Consider the following 18,097-nt stretch of genomic DNA (forward strand, 5'->3'; position numbering starts at 1 on the left):
TTTTTCAGTTCAGTTAAAAACTGCTCTGCTTGCTGACCCGAGTCTCGTTTGGCTGCACTCATCAAAAGCACTCTGTTTAACAGCTTATATTGTGTGTATGTACCGTAAACTATGTGTCCTGAAGTAACCCCTTTTACTTAACAGAAATGAGTCCACCAACTCTCCACCGCTGTATCTGTTCAGCATTAATCACAGAAATAGTGGAATTAACTCCCTCATGAATGCAGAAAATGAATCTGGGAGCTTGTCAAAACTGTGACCTCTATGGTTGATCTATACATTATACATTATGTGTATGCAGAATGATTTCACATTCATTTATATCTTTACCATGAAATGCTGTTGTGATGATATCATAGATATTGCCCTTTTAATTACAATTCAGACAATAACAAGTCACAATGATGTCATTATTAATTATGTCAGATATCCAGATGCAAATTAATTTCGGTGTAGGGGAGCATTGATGGTGCTAATGGTGATGTAAAAATTACCCAAAAAAAAAAAAAAAAAAAAAAAAAAGTATTAGAAAAAAACAAAACAAAACCAAAATATATGGTCAATGATGATGGTCATTTTTTTGACAGAATGCATTGTAACTCTATGTGTGTACTCCTACCTGTGACTCTGAGTTTCTCAGTACCGATGCTGATCTCCTCTTCATCTGCAGAGAACAGAACTGTCTCTCCATCTGCACTCCTCACCTCAAACCTCTGACACTGAGCCTCTACCATCTCTGAGCCTGAGAGACAGAGAGAGAGAGAGAGAGAGAGAGAGAGAGAGAGAGAGAGAGAGCGGGACAGGGTTAAAATTGAAAGCACAAAATGTACCATCTGGTAGATGTTTTTATCCAAAGCTCCTTACAGAACCATTAGTGAATAAAGGTTTAGCCTGAACGACCACACAGAGCCTTGAACTCTCCACCCCTGCAACTCTAAAATTTGTCTTGCTGTGACACCACTGCAATATCAGAGGAGATATTGGGAGATTTGGGAGCTGCTGTAATATGTAATCAACAGGAACATATAACAAAAAGACATTCCATATGTGGTGCAATGTCCCACTTAGACTGGGTAATCCAGACAAGATGTGCTCCACCATTTCTTGTTGGAACTACTTTCTACCAAAGAAACAGTCATTATGAAAAATGTTGACAGTGTGCTTTGCGGATTATTGAAGCGGTTACTGTTTGTGGAAAGAGATATTGCTGATCATCTTTTAGTTTGACTTATTTTTAAAAGACCTAAAAGCCGTAATCTAATTGGCTAAATACTAGTAGAGCTGAGAAGAAAAATTTTTATTTTTAGTCATTTGAAACAATCCCTTCAGTAGCTTTCATAAGTTGGCTGTGTAAAATCGTTTTACAGCAACACAGTGATATTTGGGAAAACAGAGTAAAAATAATATGAAAGCAATGTTTATCATTCCATAGATTGTGTTTAATCCGCACAAGCAAAAGTGTGTGTGGATTGTGGTGTTCGTATACTCAGATTGTCAATGTAAAGATGAATTGTATGGAGGGACATTGGTTGTGAACTGTTACAAGGAAAAGTAAATAATCAGACATGACTGCCTTGTGGTTGGAGCTCATATTTTGAGAACTACAACTTTTAATTTAAATTACATTTCCCTTTATGCTTTTTGCCTTCAGGACAAAACAAAGTGTCCTTTGAAGAGAAATGCAGGGTTTGACAAAGTTTAGAATACGTTGAAGACAATATTTTGGATAAATTGACACAGTTTCTAGCGCACATAAAAGTACTCATTCTGAAAGAGCATTAAGGATGTTACATTTTGGTTGCCAAAAGAAAGAAATTCCCTTTAACAACAATAATCATATTTACATTCTATTTGCAACTATATTTACAGTGAGCAATGTGAAGCGTGCAAGCTCCAAGAAGTAAAATACGTAGACATTGGAAATAAAAAAAAAGAAAGAAACAAATGCAGGTGTTTCAAGCTCATATCTTTTGTCAATAAAGGAAACTCATTCATTTTTTATTTAAACCAAGTTGAAGAGAAATCAGTTCTCCTCAGAATATTTACATGCAGGATGAGCTTCTCACTGTGGCCAAAACATTAAGGTTCAGTTCCCCCAGAAGTTGAGTTGAAATGATTTGATAGTTCATATCCAAAGGGAAAGGCAATGCTTTGGAAACCAGCAGGAAACACTGTGTCACAGTGCCACAAAATGATAACAGAACTGAGGAATGGATTTGTTTTTTCCTATTTAAAAATTTCCTTCTATCTCTTTGTGTCATTTCTTAGGACCAAAAGAAACCATTCGAGGCAAGAAAGAAAATTGTGCAAAGCGCATTCCTATCTGTTTTAGACTACGGTGATGTGATGCATGTAACTTCTTCCCTACTAAAAAAGCTGGACTCTGGATATCATGGTGTTTTACACTTTGTAACAGGTGCAGCAATCACCATTGTATTTTATATGAATCTTTAGGATGTTCCTCTATATACCGAAGGAGAAAAATACACTATTTTTTAATAATTGTAATTGCTATAGGTAAACTACTTTTCTCTTATCATAGCAGTAATTACAGAATTAGATCTTTATCTCGATTCCTTTTAAATACCCCAGGTGCATTCAGAGCTTGGTAAAACTGCCTTCTCTTTTAATGCACCCTGGGTAGGGCAATTTCTTCTTTGAATTTTTTCTGTTTTTTTTAAATGTGAAACTGATTGTGCTGCCATCTTGACCAGGACTTCCCTGGGAGAAGAGATGTTGTACCTCAATGGGACCTTCCTGGCTAAATAAAGGATAAATGAAAATAAAGAAAAAAAGAAAAAAAATGCTGAAAGATTTCAGGATGCACCAGAATCTAATTTGTAAAATTGTAAATTGAGTATTTGGGCTATCATTACTCTGCTCAGAAGAACTCAAATAGGAGCTGACAATTTTTTGGTTAAGTTGTAACAATTAGCTTTTTACACAGCTCAAACAGAGCAACATTACCATCCCATTGGAGCCATTTTTCATGTTGTTCTCACTGCAGTAAGAAACACAAAGAAAAAGCATGCGTGTAGGTCACTTTTAGTTATGCTTTTCAAAGGAAAGCACTTATCTCAAAAAGCTTGTATCATTAGAATTTGCATCTATTGGTTATTATTGGCATTGTTACAAGAAGTATGTGGTTATTGTGTATGGGCATCAGTTATCTAAAAGCAAGTAGCACACTTCAGCATCAGCTGTTACTTGCTGCCAATCGCTGCATCAGACAAAACACTGACTTCGTTCCAAACAGCTGAAAAATCTAAGTAGATTTGTTGCTGGTGGCTTGTCAAGAAAAGGTTGGCAGGGAGGTCTGGAAAGTTGATAAATCTACTGACAAAGTAGCCAAATTAAGCACCGTGGTCACGATGGCAGTTTGCCTGTTGTTCATCCCTGTTACTTTCATTTTGTGATTTGGACAGTGATGTACCACTTTTCCAAACCCGCTGAGGCAAAAGGAAGGTCTCTATCTGTCTCTCGCCCATCCCCTTCCTTCACTGTCTAGGCTTCCAGCCTATTACAAGTGTCAGTTAGGAACCCAGAGTGCCTTGTCCATCATAATCAAACTTTATTAGCAGCCATCAATCTGGGATTAAACTCCTTTTCTCCTCTCTCCTTACCGTTATCCCGTCTATCCCTCCCTCCTTAAGCCACTGACTGTGTGAAAAGGCAATTGAGAGTTTTGTGTGTTGTTGTTGTTTGTGTGTTTGTGTGTGTGACAGTTGGCAGCAGCATGGTGAGAGGGCAATGAAAGAAGGGAAAATGAGGGTTTAAGTTTGAAAAGGCGAGATGAAGAGAGAGTAGAGCTGGTTTAAATTGGAGATGTGCTGTGCTGGTTGCTGTCTCAGACATCCAGCGAGTTTTCTCTGGCAATTCAGCTCTTGCCACATAATGCAGCTCATAGTGCAGATTTCCAACATGGGTGCAGGTCAGCATATTTTCAGAGATTTGTGTTTTATTCACAGAAAATGTTCTTCTTGTCTTCTCAGCAGGGGTGCATAAGAAATTCGGAAACAGCAGGAAATAGGCAACAATGAATAACAGAACTTGGAAATATGTAGTCTGAGGGAAATGTAAAAAAAAACTATATGTATACCCAACACATTTCAGGCATACTGTAGAACTCCAGGAGGTTGTAGAAGACAATATACAGGTATGAATGTTATTGTCATTATTAATAATTTATGACCTGTTTACAGACAGGAGACAACTACTAATAACAACTACTCTATCTTGGTCAGTATCAGGCTTTCCTCATAATAATATAATGGTATGAAAGATTATCCTAACATGATATGGGGCCGGCTTCACTAAGATAGACTTTGACCATGGCTTAGACACAGCAAATAGTCCGACTTCAGATAGACGGCTGAATTCATCTGTTGCACAAAGCAGTTTAATCCTACACTATCTTAAGTTGGACTGTGGTACAATGAATTCTGGGCAAATTAAATAAAAAAAAAATGGCCGACCGAGGAACTGCATCCAACCGCTCAGCTCCATTTACCCCAGCAGAAATTGTTTGTCTTGACAGTTACAAGAACGTTTTTCTTGGGTAATTCACCAAAGACTGTAACAATAAAAAGAAAAATCTGATTTGGAAAGTGGTCTCTAAAACCTTCTTCTCCTCTCTCTCTATAACAATGTTAGCAAGCCACATTTTCCTGTTTTTTGTTGTTGGGTGCTACTCTTCAGCGTAGGTGTCACTAATTGTTACCATGGTAACATTGGTCTCAGCCATGAGTTATCCTGGAGGTAAGTGTCATTTCTTACATTTTTTTTGGCTTAAAATGAGTCAGTCTTTATTGTTGTGAAATGGTCTTACTTGCATTAGACTAACCTATGAGCAAAATTAAGACTGGACCAACACTACAGACCGGCCGACAATATGTTTGTGAAACCGGCCCCTGGTCACAGCACTATGAATCAATATTCCCTTTGCAGTGGGGCTGTAATGTGTGATTACATAAGAATGGTGCCTATGGCTATAAGACTAAATTAAAATGAATCTGGGAAAAAAAAAGAAGAAAATATGAAGTGACCACAAAGCAATTTAGTGCTCTTCTGTATATGTATGTGCGAACACCAGTAGCAACAACACCAGACAAAATAGCTAGAAGTTATTAGTTTAAAAGATTGTTCCACTCTCTGACAGAGAGTGGAGCGACGGCTGGTGGAAACTTGTCAGCTGAGTAGCTTTACTTTATGCAAGTGAACAGTGATGTGATGTAGCAATGGAAAATTAAACAGTAGATGTATTCACTTGATGTTTTCCTTTCTTTTTCTGCTGTAAAACCTTTTGGAGTTTTGTTCTAAGTGATGTGTCAGTCAGTAATCCTCTAAAGTGCGAAATGGAAGAAAGGCTTATTATAGCTGTAGTCACTTCCGAAATGTTTGTTCCGAATGTCTGTTAAAACTGACAACAATGAAAAGAATAAAGCATGAAAAGCATGGAATATCAAGGCTCTGCTGCAAACCTAATTCACTTTTAAATGACATAACTTTCATTGCGTTAAATGTCTCCCGTCGTACGAATTTTACACTTCTAGTTGTCAACAACAAGAGGAGTGGTTTGTCCTCTAAAAACTGTTGGATTGCATCTTTATTCTTCATCTTGTTAGCAATCTGTAGATAGTAGCTAACGTTAATGCCGTGTAGATTAAATGCTTTTGGTCAATTAATTTGCTCCTACAAATGTCTCTCCCACTGTAACTCTGCTGTCACCAATAACAACAGGAGTTCTCGTTAGGCAGACATGTTAACTGATGCACTGATTTAAATAATCACTTCCTGACAGGATCTCCTTTGCTGTCGTGAGTGCCTCCCTCAGCAGGATCCTGCAGTCATAATAAAGCTTTTAGAATATCTCTGTAATGAAGAGACGTGCTGGAGGAAGACATTGTGAGAGAATAAGCATAATAGTACAATATATGTGACTGAGGTCGTGAGTCAGATTTGAACTTTTTATCATCTCCAGCATTTGCAATGAGCTCGAGTCTGCTGAGCCATTGAGGTGCCCTGCAGCTATCACAAGAACTGTAATGTTTTAACCATTGTGCTACAACACTGTGTTGGGTTCATTACCACGTTCACAAACACTGCTTTTGATCTGAGATAATCTGCACATGCTCTAGTCACCTTTGCCCATTCATTCCAGCCTGCTGTCACATGTTAATTTCTGGTTGTCACGGTTCACACAAACCCCTGTAGGCAGCTATAGGTCCATTTACACCAGAACTTATAGAAACAAAGTTGTTGACTCATATTTCTAATAATTTCTGCAGTAGTGAAACATCTCTCCTTTATTTGGTAATTTTATGCGAAATTTAATGCAATGCAGTGATACTCTTCATTTGCTTTGATCTGAAATGTGTATGAGAAAGAGAGTCATGTCTTTATGTATCTACACTATCAAACTTTATCACAGTGTTAAAACTAGTGTCCCCGAGGATCTGTTCTTCTTTGAGCAGTTTTAAAATAATGTGAAATATGTTTTAATATGAAATTTTAATTTTTGCCTATGAATTTTCATGTGATGGTTGTGATTTTTAAGTCCCTGTCTTTATCTCATATTCATAAAGAACTAGAAGGTGCACAGAGAACCCAACACATCCAACAACAATAATTATCTGAATTGTTTCACCCAGTCATGATTTACTTACTCTATTAGTTTGTTAAGGATTGCAATGTGGTGTGAAATGTCTGTATGTGAGAGAAACACCTGTCGTCACAGGGACCTATGCCAGAGACAAAGAGTAGTAAAAAAGGATGCTCATTAATAAGAAAATGTTACAGGTGCTTACCTAAAGCCTTAATCCATATTTTATCTTAACAATGGGATGACTATATGAAAGGGGTTGCTCCTGTGATAAACCCACATAGCTTGACTGTTTTCAGCAAAAAGCCACCTGCTGAACACCAAATGGCAGAGAAAAAGGTTAGGAATTAGCAGGTGAACACAGTGGAGCATTTAGCTGCAAACTAGCCAGACATTAACCCCAGAAAATGGTGGAAACTTGAACACCTGTTTGGTTTGGTTAAATTAAACCCTGGTAAGAACCATACAACTGGACTGAGACAGTCTGAAATGAGCAGACTGTGGTCTAAAAGCAAACAGATCAGCTACAGTAATTTGTGATAGTACATGTGATTTTAGCAATTCAAAAGCTAAACTACCAATAAATCTATTCAGGAAGCAATCCTATAATCAATCTCTGTAAGTAATGTATATATACATGTAAACCACATGGTAACGATGGCATGCATGTCAGTGTGGGGAATTTGCACTGATCAGACAGACAAGAGCAGTTAAAACTGCAGTCTTTGTACTTTGGCAGTTCATTAAGTTCATTAAAAAGATGTAGAAATCCCACAGTAACACCCCCAGGATATTGCTGATGTCTCTTTTTGTCCTTTATCTACCAGTTTTTCATTAATCATAATGTGACTGATTTGCAGCTTAATAACACTAATAATGCTAAAAATGTGTTATTTCCTCCTGCGCTCTCAATGCCAGTAGAGAACATAAATATGCACATGAGAAGCATTTACGTGCAGCATGACCTGGTGTCAGTCATCGGAGTTGTGGATCCTAATAATGCTCTGTCACTCTGTATGACTTCATATTTACTCCTCTTCCTTCAATTGTAAGAAGTCAGTGTGAACACAAACTGGACCAGAACTAATATGCAACAATGGATTTTTTCCCCCCTGGTCTGGATTTAAATGAACTAAACTACAGGTATGAAAGTGCCCTAAAAGAGAGTTGAAAGGAAGTGAATATTGGACATTCATCAGGTGGCCAGAGACATGCGTGAAATAAATGCTAATGTCTGCCTGCTTGCCTACATACTGTACCTATTGTATGTGTAAGTAGATAAGTGTTTGATAACACATGTATAAGTTATAAGGTGAGAATATGACTGCTTTGTTCACAGCTTGCTTTAAAAAAATATACTGCAGGTTTACACAGATACAGAGCTGGAGACTGAACATAATATCCTTGTACTGCAACAAACAACATAGGTTTCTATTACATTTTCAAAGGATGTTAAGACTGGAGCTTCTCATTCACATTTCTAATTCAGTGTTGAACACCTGATGCTATATTTTCCTACCCTGGCCTGCCCATTGATGGTCACTTATTACGTATTACTAAGGTCCTTTCATCACGACTTTCAATTTACTGCGCTTCTGTTGGAGGGGTTCTTCTCTTGTTCTTGATACTCAAGTTCTGAATAGAGTAAAAACAAATGAACTAATTTATTAAACTTTTCATATCCTTCTAGGAATTCTTAGTTCTCCCATTTGTATTCTGTAATTAACAACATTAAAACAGTGCCCATGTAACTTTTATTTCTACTGCACATTGAAACATTGAAGCCATAATAAAGTTATAAGGGTTTGCAATCTCAGATCTTTAACTGAAGGCTTTAAATTAAGGCTTCTAGCAGTGAAAGGATATGACGCAAGAAGACATTGTAAAAGGATTGGGGGATAGGTACAAAGACAACTGTGGCTAAGCCAAGTAAACACTGCATGCATGGTTGATTTTCCCAAACAGGTCAAGATGAATTTTTAATTAAAACCAGCCTCAATGTGCTTTGTGATTATGCCTCCCCACCACTCTCACCTTTCTTTCCCTCACTATCCTTCCCTCTCATTCCTGGAGATAAGAGATCACAGGAGTGGGTGAAAAAGTATATGACATTAATATAAAGATTTGTGTCCTTCCGGTCTTGCAAATTGTTTCTGCATAGATCCCTTACCATGTATATTTGCATATGTGAGAGATAATATATTCTCCAGCCAAAAAATACAAACAAAGTTGTCTGTTTTTGTCCCTTGGCTATAGGTAGAGTTAAAAGTCAACCATATTTTGTCTCATTTAAATCACTCTATAGTTTTCCTTGGGTCAAAATATGTTAAATGCAGCATTAAGGCTTTTAAGCAAAGTACGGGGTTATATAACTCAGACTTTAGTGTCCTTGTGCTGGTTAAATGTGGATTTTATGGCTGTTTATAAGATTTCTCTGGCTGCTTTTAATGCTTGGCTGGGTCTGGCCATTGGCTAAATCACTTTTCACCTTTTATGAATTGGAGCAGTCTGGGATCTCCAGCTGGGGACCATTCAACAGCTACACAGTCTAGACTAAAAGGTTGGGGAGACCTCAGGCCTCAGCAGGAGTATCAGCAAAATCTACTTTCTACAACTGGAGTCATAATAGTGGTCCCGGAAGGGTTTGTCCTATAATAGTAGGTACAAGGGCATCAATATAACTCTGCATCTATCCTTAAAAAAACATGTGTGCCAGGGACATACAATACTTGATGCTACATTGTAGCAGCTAAATGGGCCAGTCTCCTGCTTTGTGGGGTATTCATGAGTGTTGAATATGGTTATCACAGTCAATGTATGAATCTAATGTTTACTAATTTAGATTAAGTCAACAAAGCCTGAATAACTACAGGGTGTGTGCATCTTCACAGCACTCTACTACTAGTGCATACAGGCCAATACTGATCCAAATTTATACATTTATGCAACTTATGAACAACTGGTGTGGATGTTAAGCTATTAAGACTTTGTCTTTGAATATTTTCATACCAATTACTTTTGTGTTGTTTTGGCAGTATGTCTACAAACAGGAAAATGGAGCCAGAGGATTAAGCATTTATGTGCACACATACAGTGCATGTAGGTGTATGTGCTTCTGAGAGTGGGATGGCAACATGTGTTGAGTGCTAGGCAACGGCCAGTTTGAAAGACAGTGTAAATCAGCATCCAGGAATGGAACAGCAGGTGCTATAGTGCCTTGCTGACTGTGCCCACACATTCACAATAGCACATAAACACACAAAGTGGAAGTGGGAGACATATTAGCTGCTGGAACCTCTTTTTGACACAAACAAATGTACAGTCACAGACCAAAATGTTTCCTGATACCAAATTAGGCACTGACTCCAGGCAGTAACAAATCTGTCATTGTTTCCTTGAAATAAAATTTTTCAAACAGTGTTTTTGAAATTTGTTTCAACATAAGACTAGCAACAATCATTTCCCAAGATTATACTGGCTTTAGGCCTCCCATTGGCTATGCCTAAGTAATCACCAACCAATACATACACATATAAACACACTTGCCCAATGAGCTATCCTTCTTAGTCATGTGACCACAAACACGGTTTCTTTTTCATGTATGCAAACTAATGAATGTGTGTGTGTATATCTGTGTGTTTATACAAAGAGCAATGAGCAGACTGGAACAGTACCACACCACTACAGATACTATGATACACAAAGGTACAGGGATGGAAAGCAAACATGGTGTATTCTTCTTCATCTTAAGGAGTGATTACTTTGTTCAACAACATGGATAGTGTAGGAAACTGCCCTTTTGTTTTATGTCTACAGTTAAAGTGTACACAAAACATTTTCTATGTCAGGTAATTAATTTTGGCTTTGACTGGATTTCACTCACTAAACTTCCTGATTAGTTATTCAAACATGGCACGGCTTATCAGTGGATTAAGATGAGCATTCTGTTGAGTGAGTCAGGCTGATATGCTTGTCAGTTCCCCTCCTGTCTAGAATGTCAAATTTAATGAATATCCAAAAGCCCAGTGGGCGCCTTTGTGTGTTCTGTGAGGGGAAATGTTCCTGAGGGGGGATTTGTGCAAACCACCTTACGCAACGCACGGCACATGTGTAGAAATATTTAATCAAATGTCAAGTAAAATGTTTCTCTTGTGTCTTATTTTTGGATATAATAATGCTTTATTCCCACTGAGGAAATTACTGGTTGGATTTGGTTCCGTGTTAGCCAGTGAGCCCTTGTGGTTCACAGTGAGGAGACAAGACCAAAGGAACAGCAGAAGGTGATATTAAACATTCAATGTGAAATGTACAGAATGCACCCTTTATTTATTATAGTATACCTCCATGGTACACGCATAACGTAACAATTAATGTATATCCATAACTAACAGCTAGGTCCCCTTACAGCACTTGTTATAAGATCTTTTATAAATGCTGGTATTTGTCATGCTTCTCTCCGGGACTCATTTTATACACCAGAGATAACTTGATGAGCCATACTGCAGTTCCCTCAAAGTGTCTTCGCTGGCATTTTCTGTCACTTATGTCCTATCTGATTGAATGTTAGTGCTATTCAGCTGTTGTAAATGGGGATGGACAGAAATATAAGTAGTCCACGATGAAATCGCTACTGCTTCAAAAATGACTTTAATCAGGCTGTCTGTGTGTGTCTCTGTGTGTGTGTGTATCTTTGGTCAAAAGACACCAAAACAAAAAGAGCAGAATGGGCCCAGAGTTCTCGTCCAAATATCAGCCACTCAACTAACTCCACTCCTCTTGCGGCATCACTGCAAACACTCAGTTAAGGTTCAAGTTATAAGTCAACTCAGTGCAGAATTAGTTGACTGAAGTTGAAAGTGAGCCACTGTATCTTTGAGAGATAAGTGCTGCACAGCAGTGCTCAAGGAGCGACAGAAAAAGAGAGGGAGAGAAGGGGCAAAAGAGAAAGCAACTGTTTTATTTTGGTGCTCTGAAAGTAAACAGCATGCAACATGACCATGATGCAACAGCAGGAAACAAGAGGGTCACCACATCATTTGAAGTGTTTCTACCAATCAAAGGGAGAGACAGGCTCACTGCTGCGCCTCAGCGCACCTTCACTCTCTTCAAGGTGTTTCTCAGACAGTTTTAAGGAAACAGACAAAGATAAATGAGGGAAAAGATAAGCAAAGGAGGAAAGGGGAACACTAGGGAGAGGAAGAAAGTGCATTGCAGAGCACTTTTAAATTCAACTTCTGAATTTGCCACAGGTGGGAGGGTGAGATTCATGCACTGAGGGACACAAATTATTTATTTAGAGTTGATTACAGTCATTAATATAGTAAGGGAGGAGAGAAAGAGACAGAGGAAGAGATAAATGAGTGTCGTTTGTCACCTACATTAATCAACCTGATCTCTGGAGTCAGGGCTGTGGGATAGAGGGAAGATGAAATGGTGGAAATGCAGATGAAAAGACAGGCAAAAGCTGTGCCACTCAGCTCGACATATTTCTATAGAGTGTGACGCCCTAAAAAAAAAACCAAACAATTATAATACTGTCAGTGTTAAGAGCATTAACAACATGAGATTGCTAGCTTAGGGTTTACTTTCAGTGAAAGTAAAAAAAAAAAAAAAAAACCTTATACAGTGAATTAGATTTCATTTCATTCCCTATCCTCTACTCTGACCTTCTGATCAACTGACAATTTCCCTTTACAAGAACTCTTTACTGAAATAGTGACTCACATCTCTCCTGTATTGCAAATCCCATGCACAATTTCTTGTCATTTGTTTTTCTCTTCTTTGTCTTGGTTATGCATTTTTCTTCTGTGCAGACAATCATGATGTACAGCATAATCATGACAGTGAATGTCTGCATGTCTGTTTTTGAGTATTTCCTGTATGTCTACGGTCATGCAAACATCATATCTTGGTGACAGGAACAAAGAAAAACCTTATCCTAGTTTTGAAACATTTTTTCCCATGTTAGTAAAACAAGATAGGTCCTTTAAAAAAGCTTAAAGAAAGACAGGAAACAGAAAAACATTTAGACAAGTCAGAGCTAACGTGATTAGACTAAATCAGTGTGAACAGTGTTCTCATTACAAACAAAGGCATGAGACATCAAACACACATCTCATCAGCTCACAATGAAGGCTGATATGTTTACAGTTGCAGCGCAGCACTATGAAACATATACCGCTGCACGGAGAATAAAATATTTAACTGTAAACCAACAAAACGTAAGCAGAGCCCTGGAGATCCTGTGGCAGCACATTGGAGAACTCTAGTGTCCATACAGTATAGTCAGGTGAACACAGGTAGAGGTGATATCCATGCTGCTGAACTCCACTGTTACATGTAGCTTAGGTTTTTGCAGTGCTCACCTTGAAACTGTGTCATCTTGGGCTCAAGTCCATGAATAATTTACTCAAAAACTCAAAAGCAAGAAAATGGACTTTTCTATCACATTTAAAGGCTACTACTTAACTACAATTTAAAAGCTACTACTGTGAATACGGTGCACATACTGTACTTAAGCCTGGAGAAGGTCTGAGCTCTGAATTTCACGTGGGAAATAACTGCAGCCTTCGTCAAAATGGATAAATTTGACATGAGCTGCAGTTGTGTGCTTTGGGTCTACCAGAAGAAAACGTTGCATTACCGCCCAGCTAAGCTAAAGGTGAAGCTAAGCCTGAAAACAAACCCAACTAGGATCAAGCTTGTCTGCAGGGATGCTTTCATGGTAAGTTGAACTTATTAAACTGGCATTATGTAACAGGCTTAAAGAAAAATAAGCCTTATTTATCAAAGTGAGCCTTAATAAAAAACTGGTCAACTTACTTCCAAACAGTGTTCACTGCAGGTTTTTAATGCTGCTGCACTGGTGTATCTTCCACTCAACTGCCAAAGTGATCAGTCACAATGAATAAGAAAATATATGTTAAAAAAAATCCAGTCAAACGAGTCAAAAAGGAGCTGCAACACTTGTCACTACTGTCTTTCATTATGGCAACAAAAGGGAAAACAACATATCAATGGATAAATGAGTAACAGTTTCTGGGCTGGCAACTTTGAAAACTGGCAGTTCAAGTGATGTGCATTATGACACGGCAATCATGGGACAGCATAGCTCCCCATGAGATCAGCATGACAAGTCAGCACAGGGAAGCATCTTCCCTGCTCACTTTCCTAGTCAGTCTTTGTGCCTCTCAGAGATCTAGGCAAGCACCAGTCCCAGACCCAATCAGCTTACTATATCAGATGACTTAGGGACAAGACATCAAAAAAACAGAAAAAAAAAGATAAGAAAAGAAAAGAAAAAGTTTCCCATTCACATGCACAGTAGACAATCTGGAGTTGTCTGCCTTCTAAAAGTTGAAGAACTCGTGGCCTAGGGTGTGTCTGATCTTGAAGGCTTTCTAGTGACTTACATGCCTCTCTGAGCATAATTACACTGATATCCTGAAGTCATGGCAAATACAAGCTGCAAGCGATAATAATCTTGCATTTAAATATGAGTTAGTGAGCCTTAACTGAGACATTTTATTAATTGACCTTTTACATTTGCAATAAAGGCTGACTTCCAACTTACAGCACCTGCTTTCAAGCAGTGTGGTGCTCACATTAAATGCTTTCTGCAGAGCATATGCAATGTCTGACTTAACTCACTACATGAATGTTCCTTGCACTCTTTTATTACTCTGCAACTTGCAATTACAAAGGTTTATAAATGTTAACATATTCCACTACTTGCAGTTATTGAAAGTCTACCTGAATAACAGCATCAGCCTGGTGCCTAAAATGTAATTGCAAGGCATTATATTTTAGACGCATGGCAAAAGTGCCTAAGGGGATGAAGTGGTGTTCAAAATTAAATGGGAGTCTACGAGGGAGCTTGGGCATTCTATCTTTTTATTTAAAATGCATAGTTATAAATGTTTGCTTTCCAAACATGCCTAAAGGAAAACTGAGTCATTGTTCTGACCTTGTGGCAGGTTTTTGGTGCACTGCATTATTCATGTCTTTAACTCAGACAATGCTGAAAAATATTAGCATGTCCCACAGACAACTTTTTGTTAGCTTGCACCATTGTTGGCTGTAAACATCTGCAAAAACCTGTTTTAATAATTAAGTAGAGGCCAGTCATGCGCATTCACATGTGGGAGATACAAAATACAACCACATACCTTTCTAATTGGCCACTGGAGCCAGTTGAAACAAGTGCTCTTTGGTTGGATGGTCGTGAATTTAAGGATTGAATAGAAATGGCGTCATAAAACAGTTTTTCTCAGGTCCTGACAAGGTGATTTTGTGCAGATGTAAAGTTGGAACGTATTCTGCTATCCTTGCAATAAACATTCCAAGCTCATAAACACACATAAAATCTTCCTTATTGCCTGAAGGTGACGGTATTCTTATTTGGCTTATGCTGCCCAGCGGCACTTTTCAGATTTTTTTAATGTCCTCTTATGAAACACAGAAAAAATAACTGATGGTTATTGTTCACGGTTGTATAATTCCTTTCAATGTATAAACAGTAAAACATTATTGTAGCTTTTACAATGTTGTCTTCAAGAGACACTTAAGCAACACAAAAAAACATTTTCCAGTGCCCATAATGTTGTGCAGCTACAGACGGTGGACAAAATAATGCATATAATGCAATCTACTAAAACAATATACCACAAACTATCACATTAAAAAGTAATACACAAAATTGAATCAATGCCTCTAAGGAAAACCAAAAATTAAAGCTTTTTGATATCATTATTTAGTGTGAATCTACAATATTCACCTGCAATATATTGTCATATTTGTCTGTTATTTTGTTACTGACTCTGTGTGAAAATAGAAATGTGCTGTTAGAGGAGTATATGAGATATTATTAAAGTATTACTAATGATAGACCCTTGTAAGACAACTAAAAGAGGTTTCACTACTAAGCTGCTGTATTAAGATGCAAAAATGGAAACAATCTCCACTTTATTATAATAAATAGCATCACAACATATTCCAAACAATCTTTATTGAATATTCCCTGCAATACCAGAGGCAAGAAGAGTGCTCTCATGCTTGAAGTCGTATCTATCTGTCATTTTATTATTGTGTCCAACCACCAATATACAGTATGAAGCCTATAGCCGACTGGTGCAGAAGGATAACTTCACTCGGACCACTGAATCCATTCCTTAGGGGCAACACATACTCACACATATGTGTTGAAAATGATGAAAACAATATTGGCCAACTTGCAGCCAAAACAGCAGACAATTAGCCTTTGTGCAATTAAAGTGCAATCATAAGGATAAATGACAACTATAGCAGTAAATCCATGCCTTTATTGAGTCCTTGATAGCCCCTTAAGTGTATTCCAGTTTGTAAATGCTCAGCTCTATGTATTTTTAATTGCCTCATTAAAACCACTGATTTGATCATAGAGCGGCAGCATAAAATGAGGAAGACGTGCTGTCTGGCCTTTGCTGATTGGATGAGGGGGAGACACATGGAATCAGACTACTTAGTATCTCTGTGTTTCTCAGCCAGCCAAATCAAGCCAGGGAGATCTCACTATGGCTGAAAATGTGATCATTGCAGAATATGATTGTTATGTACATCATTTGTTTCTCAGAGGGGGATTTGCAAAGATGTAGATTCATAATTAGACTGTGTGTAATGGAACAATTGAATTTTATGCAAGGCTTTGCATGTGCTCATTCTGCACACTAATCACCAAAAACCAATTTTAGCCAACATTCAACTGCTACAGCACCGCCATGTTTCCGAGAATGGGTGAAAACAAAATATGATATGATTGCTTAAATTCTTAAATTTCTACAGCTACAAATCCATAAATCCACTCATAAACAGTTTAACTACAACACCACATGATAATTGTCTCTCAGGAAATTCACCTGGCTTTTACCACAAATCATTAACCATCTATTACTGTTTATGGCCTTTGCCTCTCAGTCCCCTATTTCCGCTCCTCTGATAATCCACTTTTTGAGCTACATCAGCTGAACGCCAGAGAAACGAGGTGAGCGATTCCACTCAGATAAGAGGGAACATAATTAGTGTAAGAAAGTAAAGATAATGAAGTGATAAATATAAGGCTGAGTTTAGGAGAAGGTAACAAGATTAGTGGGGAATTTATTAGTTTAATAAGAGATGAGGTCCATGTATGATTTAAATTAAAGGGCAGTGAAAGGAGAATCGAGTAAGAGGGGATGAAAGAATGAGCAAAGAGGAAAGAGAAGGAAAAGGGTAAGAGAAGGAGGAGAGAAGAAAAGGAGAAGAAAGGATTGAGCATTGAAAGTCATATTTAAAGTTGGAAAAGTTGTTTCTATGGCAGGTAAAAGTGAATGGCCCTCTTGCTATTCAAAGCACAGATACACACACTTACACACTCCAACTTCCTAAAATCAAACTTTTTCAACACATACACACACGGCTAATGAGTGCTACCAATACCTCTCCTGCTTGGGGAAAAAGAGCATTCATTATCAGCACCATGCACTCGCAAAAATGGAAAGTCAATAAGACAACCAGAACACAAACACACACTCCCACAGGCTGTAATGACTGTCAGCTTTGCCAAAAGACAGACACACAGGGTGAAAAGATGGGGAATGGGTAACAAACAGTTAATAATTGTGCTGGCCAATTACACATTTGTCAATATTGTTCATCTGTACTCACGTTTAAACCATTTATAAAACTTATATAATACAGACATATAACTTAACTATAAGATCTTCAGCTGTTATTGCTCTATCTATTGCCTTTTTACTGTAAGTGAAAGCAGTAAATATTGTGTATCAGCAACCCAATTTAAGTGGGTTGCTGATACACAGTGGTTCTTGCATCAACCACGAATATTGAGAAAAAGTTTTGTCTTCATTCCAAAAATTACAGGAACACACTGTTTTTGTGTGTGTGTCACTGCCTCCACTTTGGGGGTAATTAAATAAAATGTTTGCCACTGTAGAGCACATCTCTACAATGAATTAATATGTCTATGTTTTGTTCTCTAGTGACTTCCAAGATAGTTTGTTAGTCCAACACATTTTGTTCTATATATTTCAAAACACAGCAGTTAATCCTTTATCATTTTCTGATGGAGGAATAAAAGAAGAAGACTTATTATATAATACTTATAAAGTTATTTCTTATTATTTTACAGTTTTTCAAAATTGCTCAGCCCATCAGAACTGAATAAGGAACATCCCTTCTTGATGATAATCCCACTGCATGCTGTGTTTTCTTTAGACAACACTGCACCGCCTCTGATGCTGGGACATCATCACCAAGGCGGGTGAAAGGGTATGGCTTCAAACTCCAAGTTCACTCATCATCTTTATGGTCAGCTATTCAGAAGACAAATATGACAGATTCTCACTCACATTAACGAGCTGACAGCAACGGAAAGGAAGGTGAGGAAGACACGGGATGGAGGGATGGAAGAAACAGAGAGAGAGAGAGAGAGAGAGAGGGCAATAAAACTGAGATGAGAAG

The 18,097-nt window shown here is 37.9% G+C and overlaps 1 protein-coding gene across 1 annotated transcript in view; it reads right to left on the reverse strand.

Moving 5' to 3' along the window:
* Positions 1–18,097, reverse strand: part of LOC111229373 (zeta-sarcoglycan-like) — a 145,101-nt gene that overhangs the window by 40,973 nt on the left and 86,031 nt on the right. The window contains exon 4 of the mRNA XM_022755682.1: positions 620–742. Coding sequence (XP_022611403.1) covers positions 620–742 — 123 coding nt within the window. The remainder of the gene's footprint in view (positions 1–619; positions 743–18,097) is intronic.

Source organism: Seriola dumerili, unplaced genomic scaffold (assembly GCF_002260705.1).
Source record: "Seriola dumerili isolate Sdu_G_001 unplaced genomic scaffold, Sdu_1.0 BDQW01000230.1, whole genome shotgun sequence".
Classification (NCBI taxonomy): domain Eukaryota; kingdom Metazoa; phylum Chordata; class Actinopteri; order Carangiformes; family Carangidae; genus Seriola; species Seriola dumerili.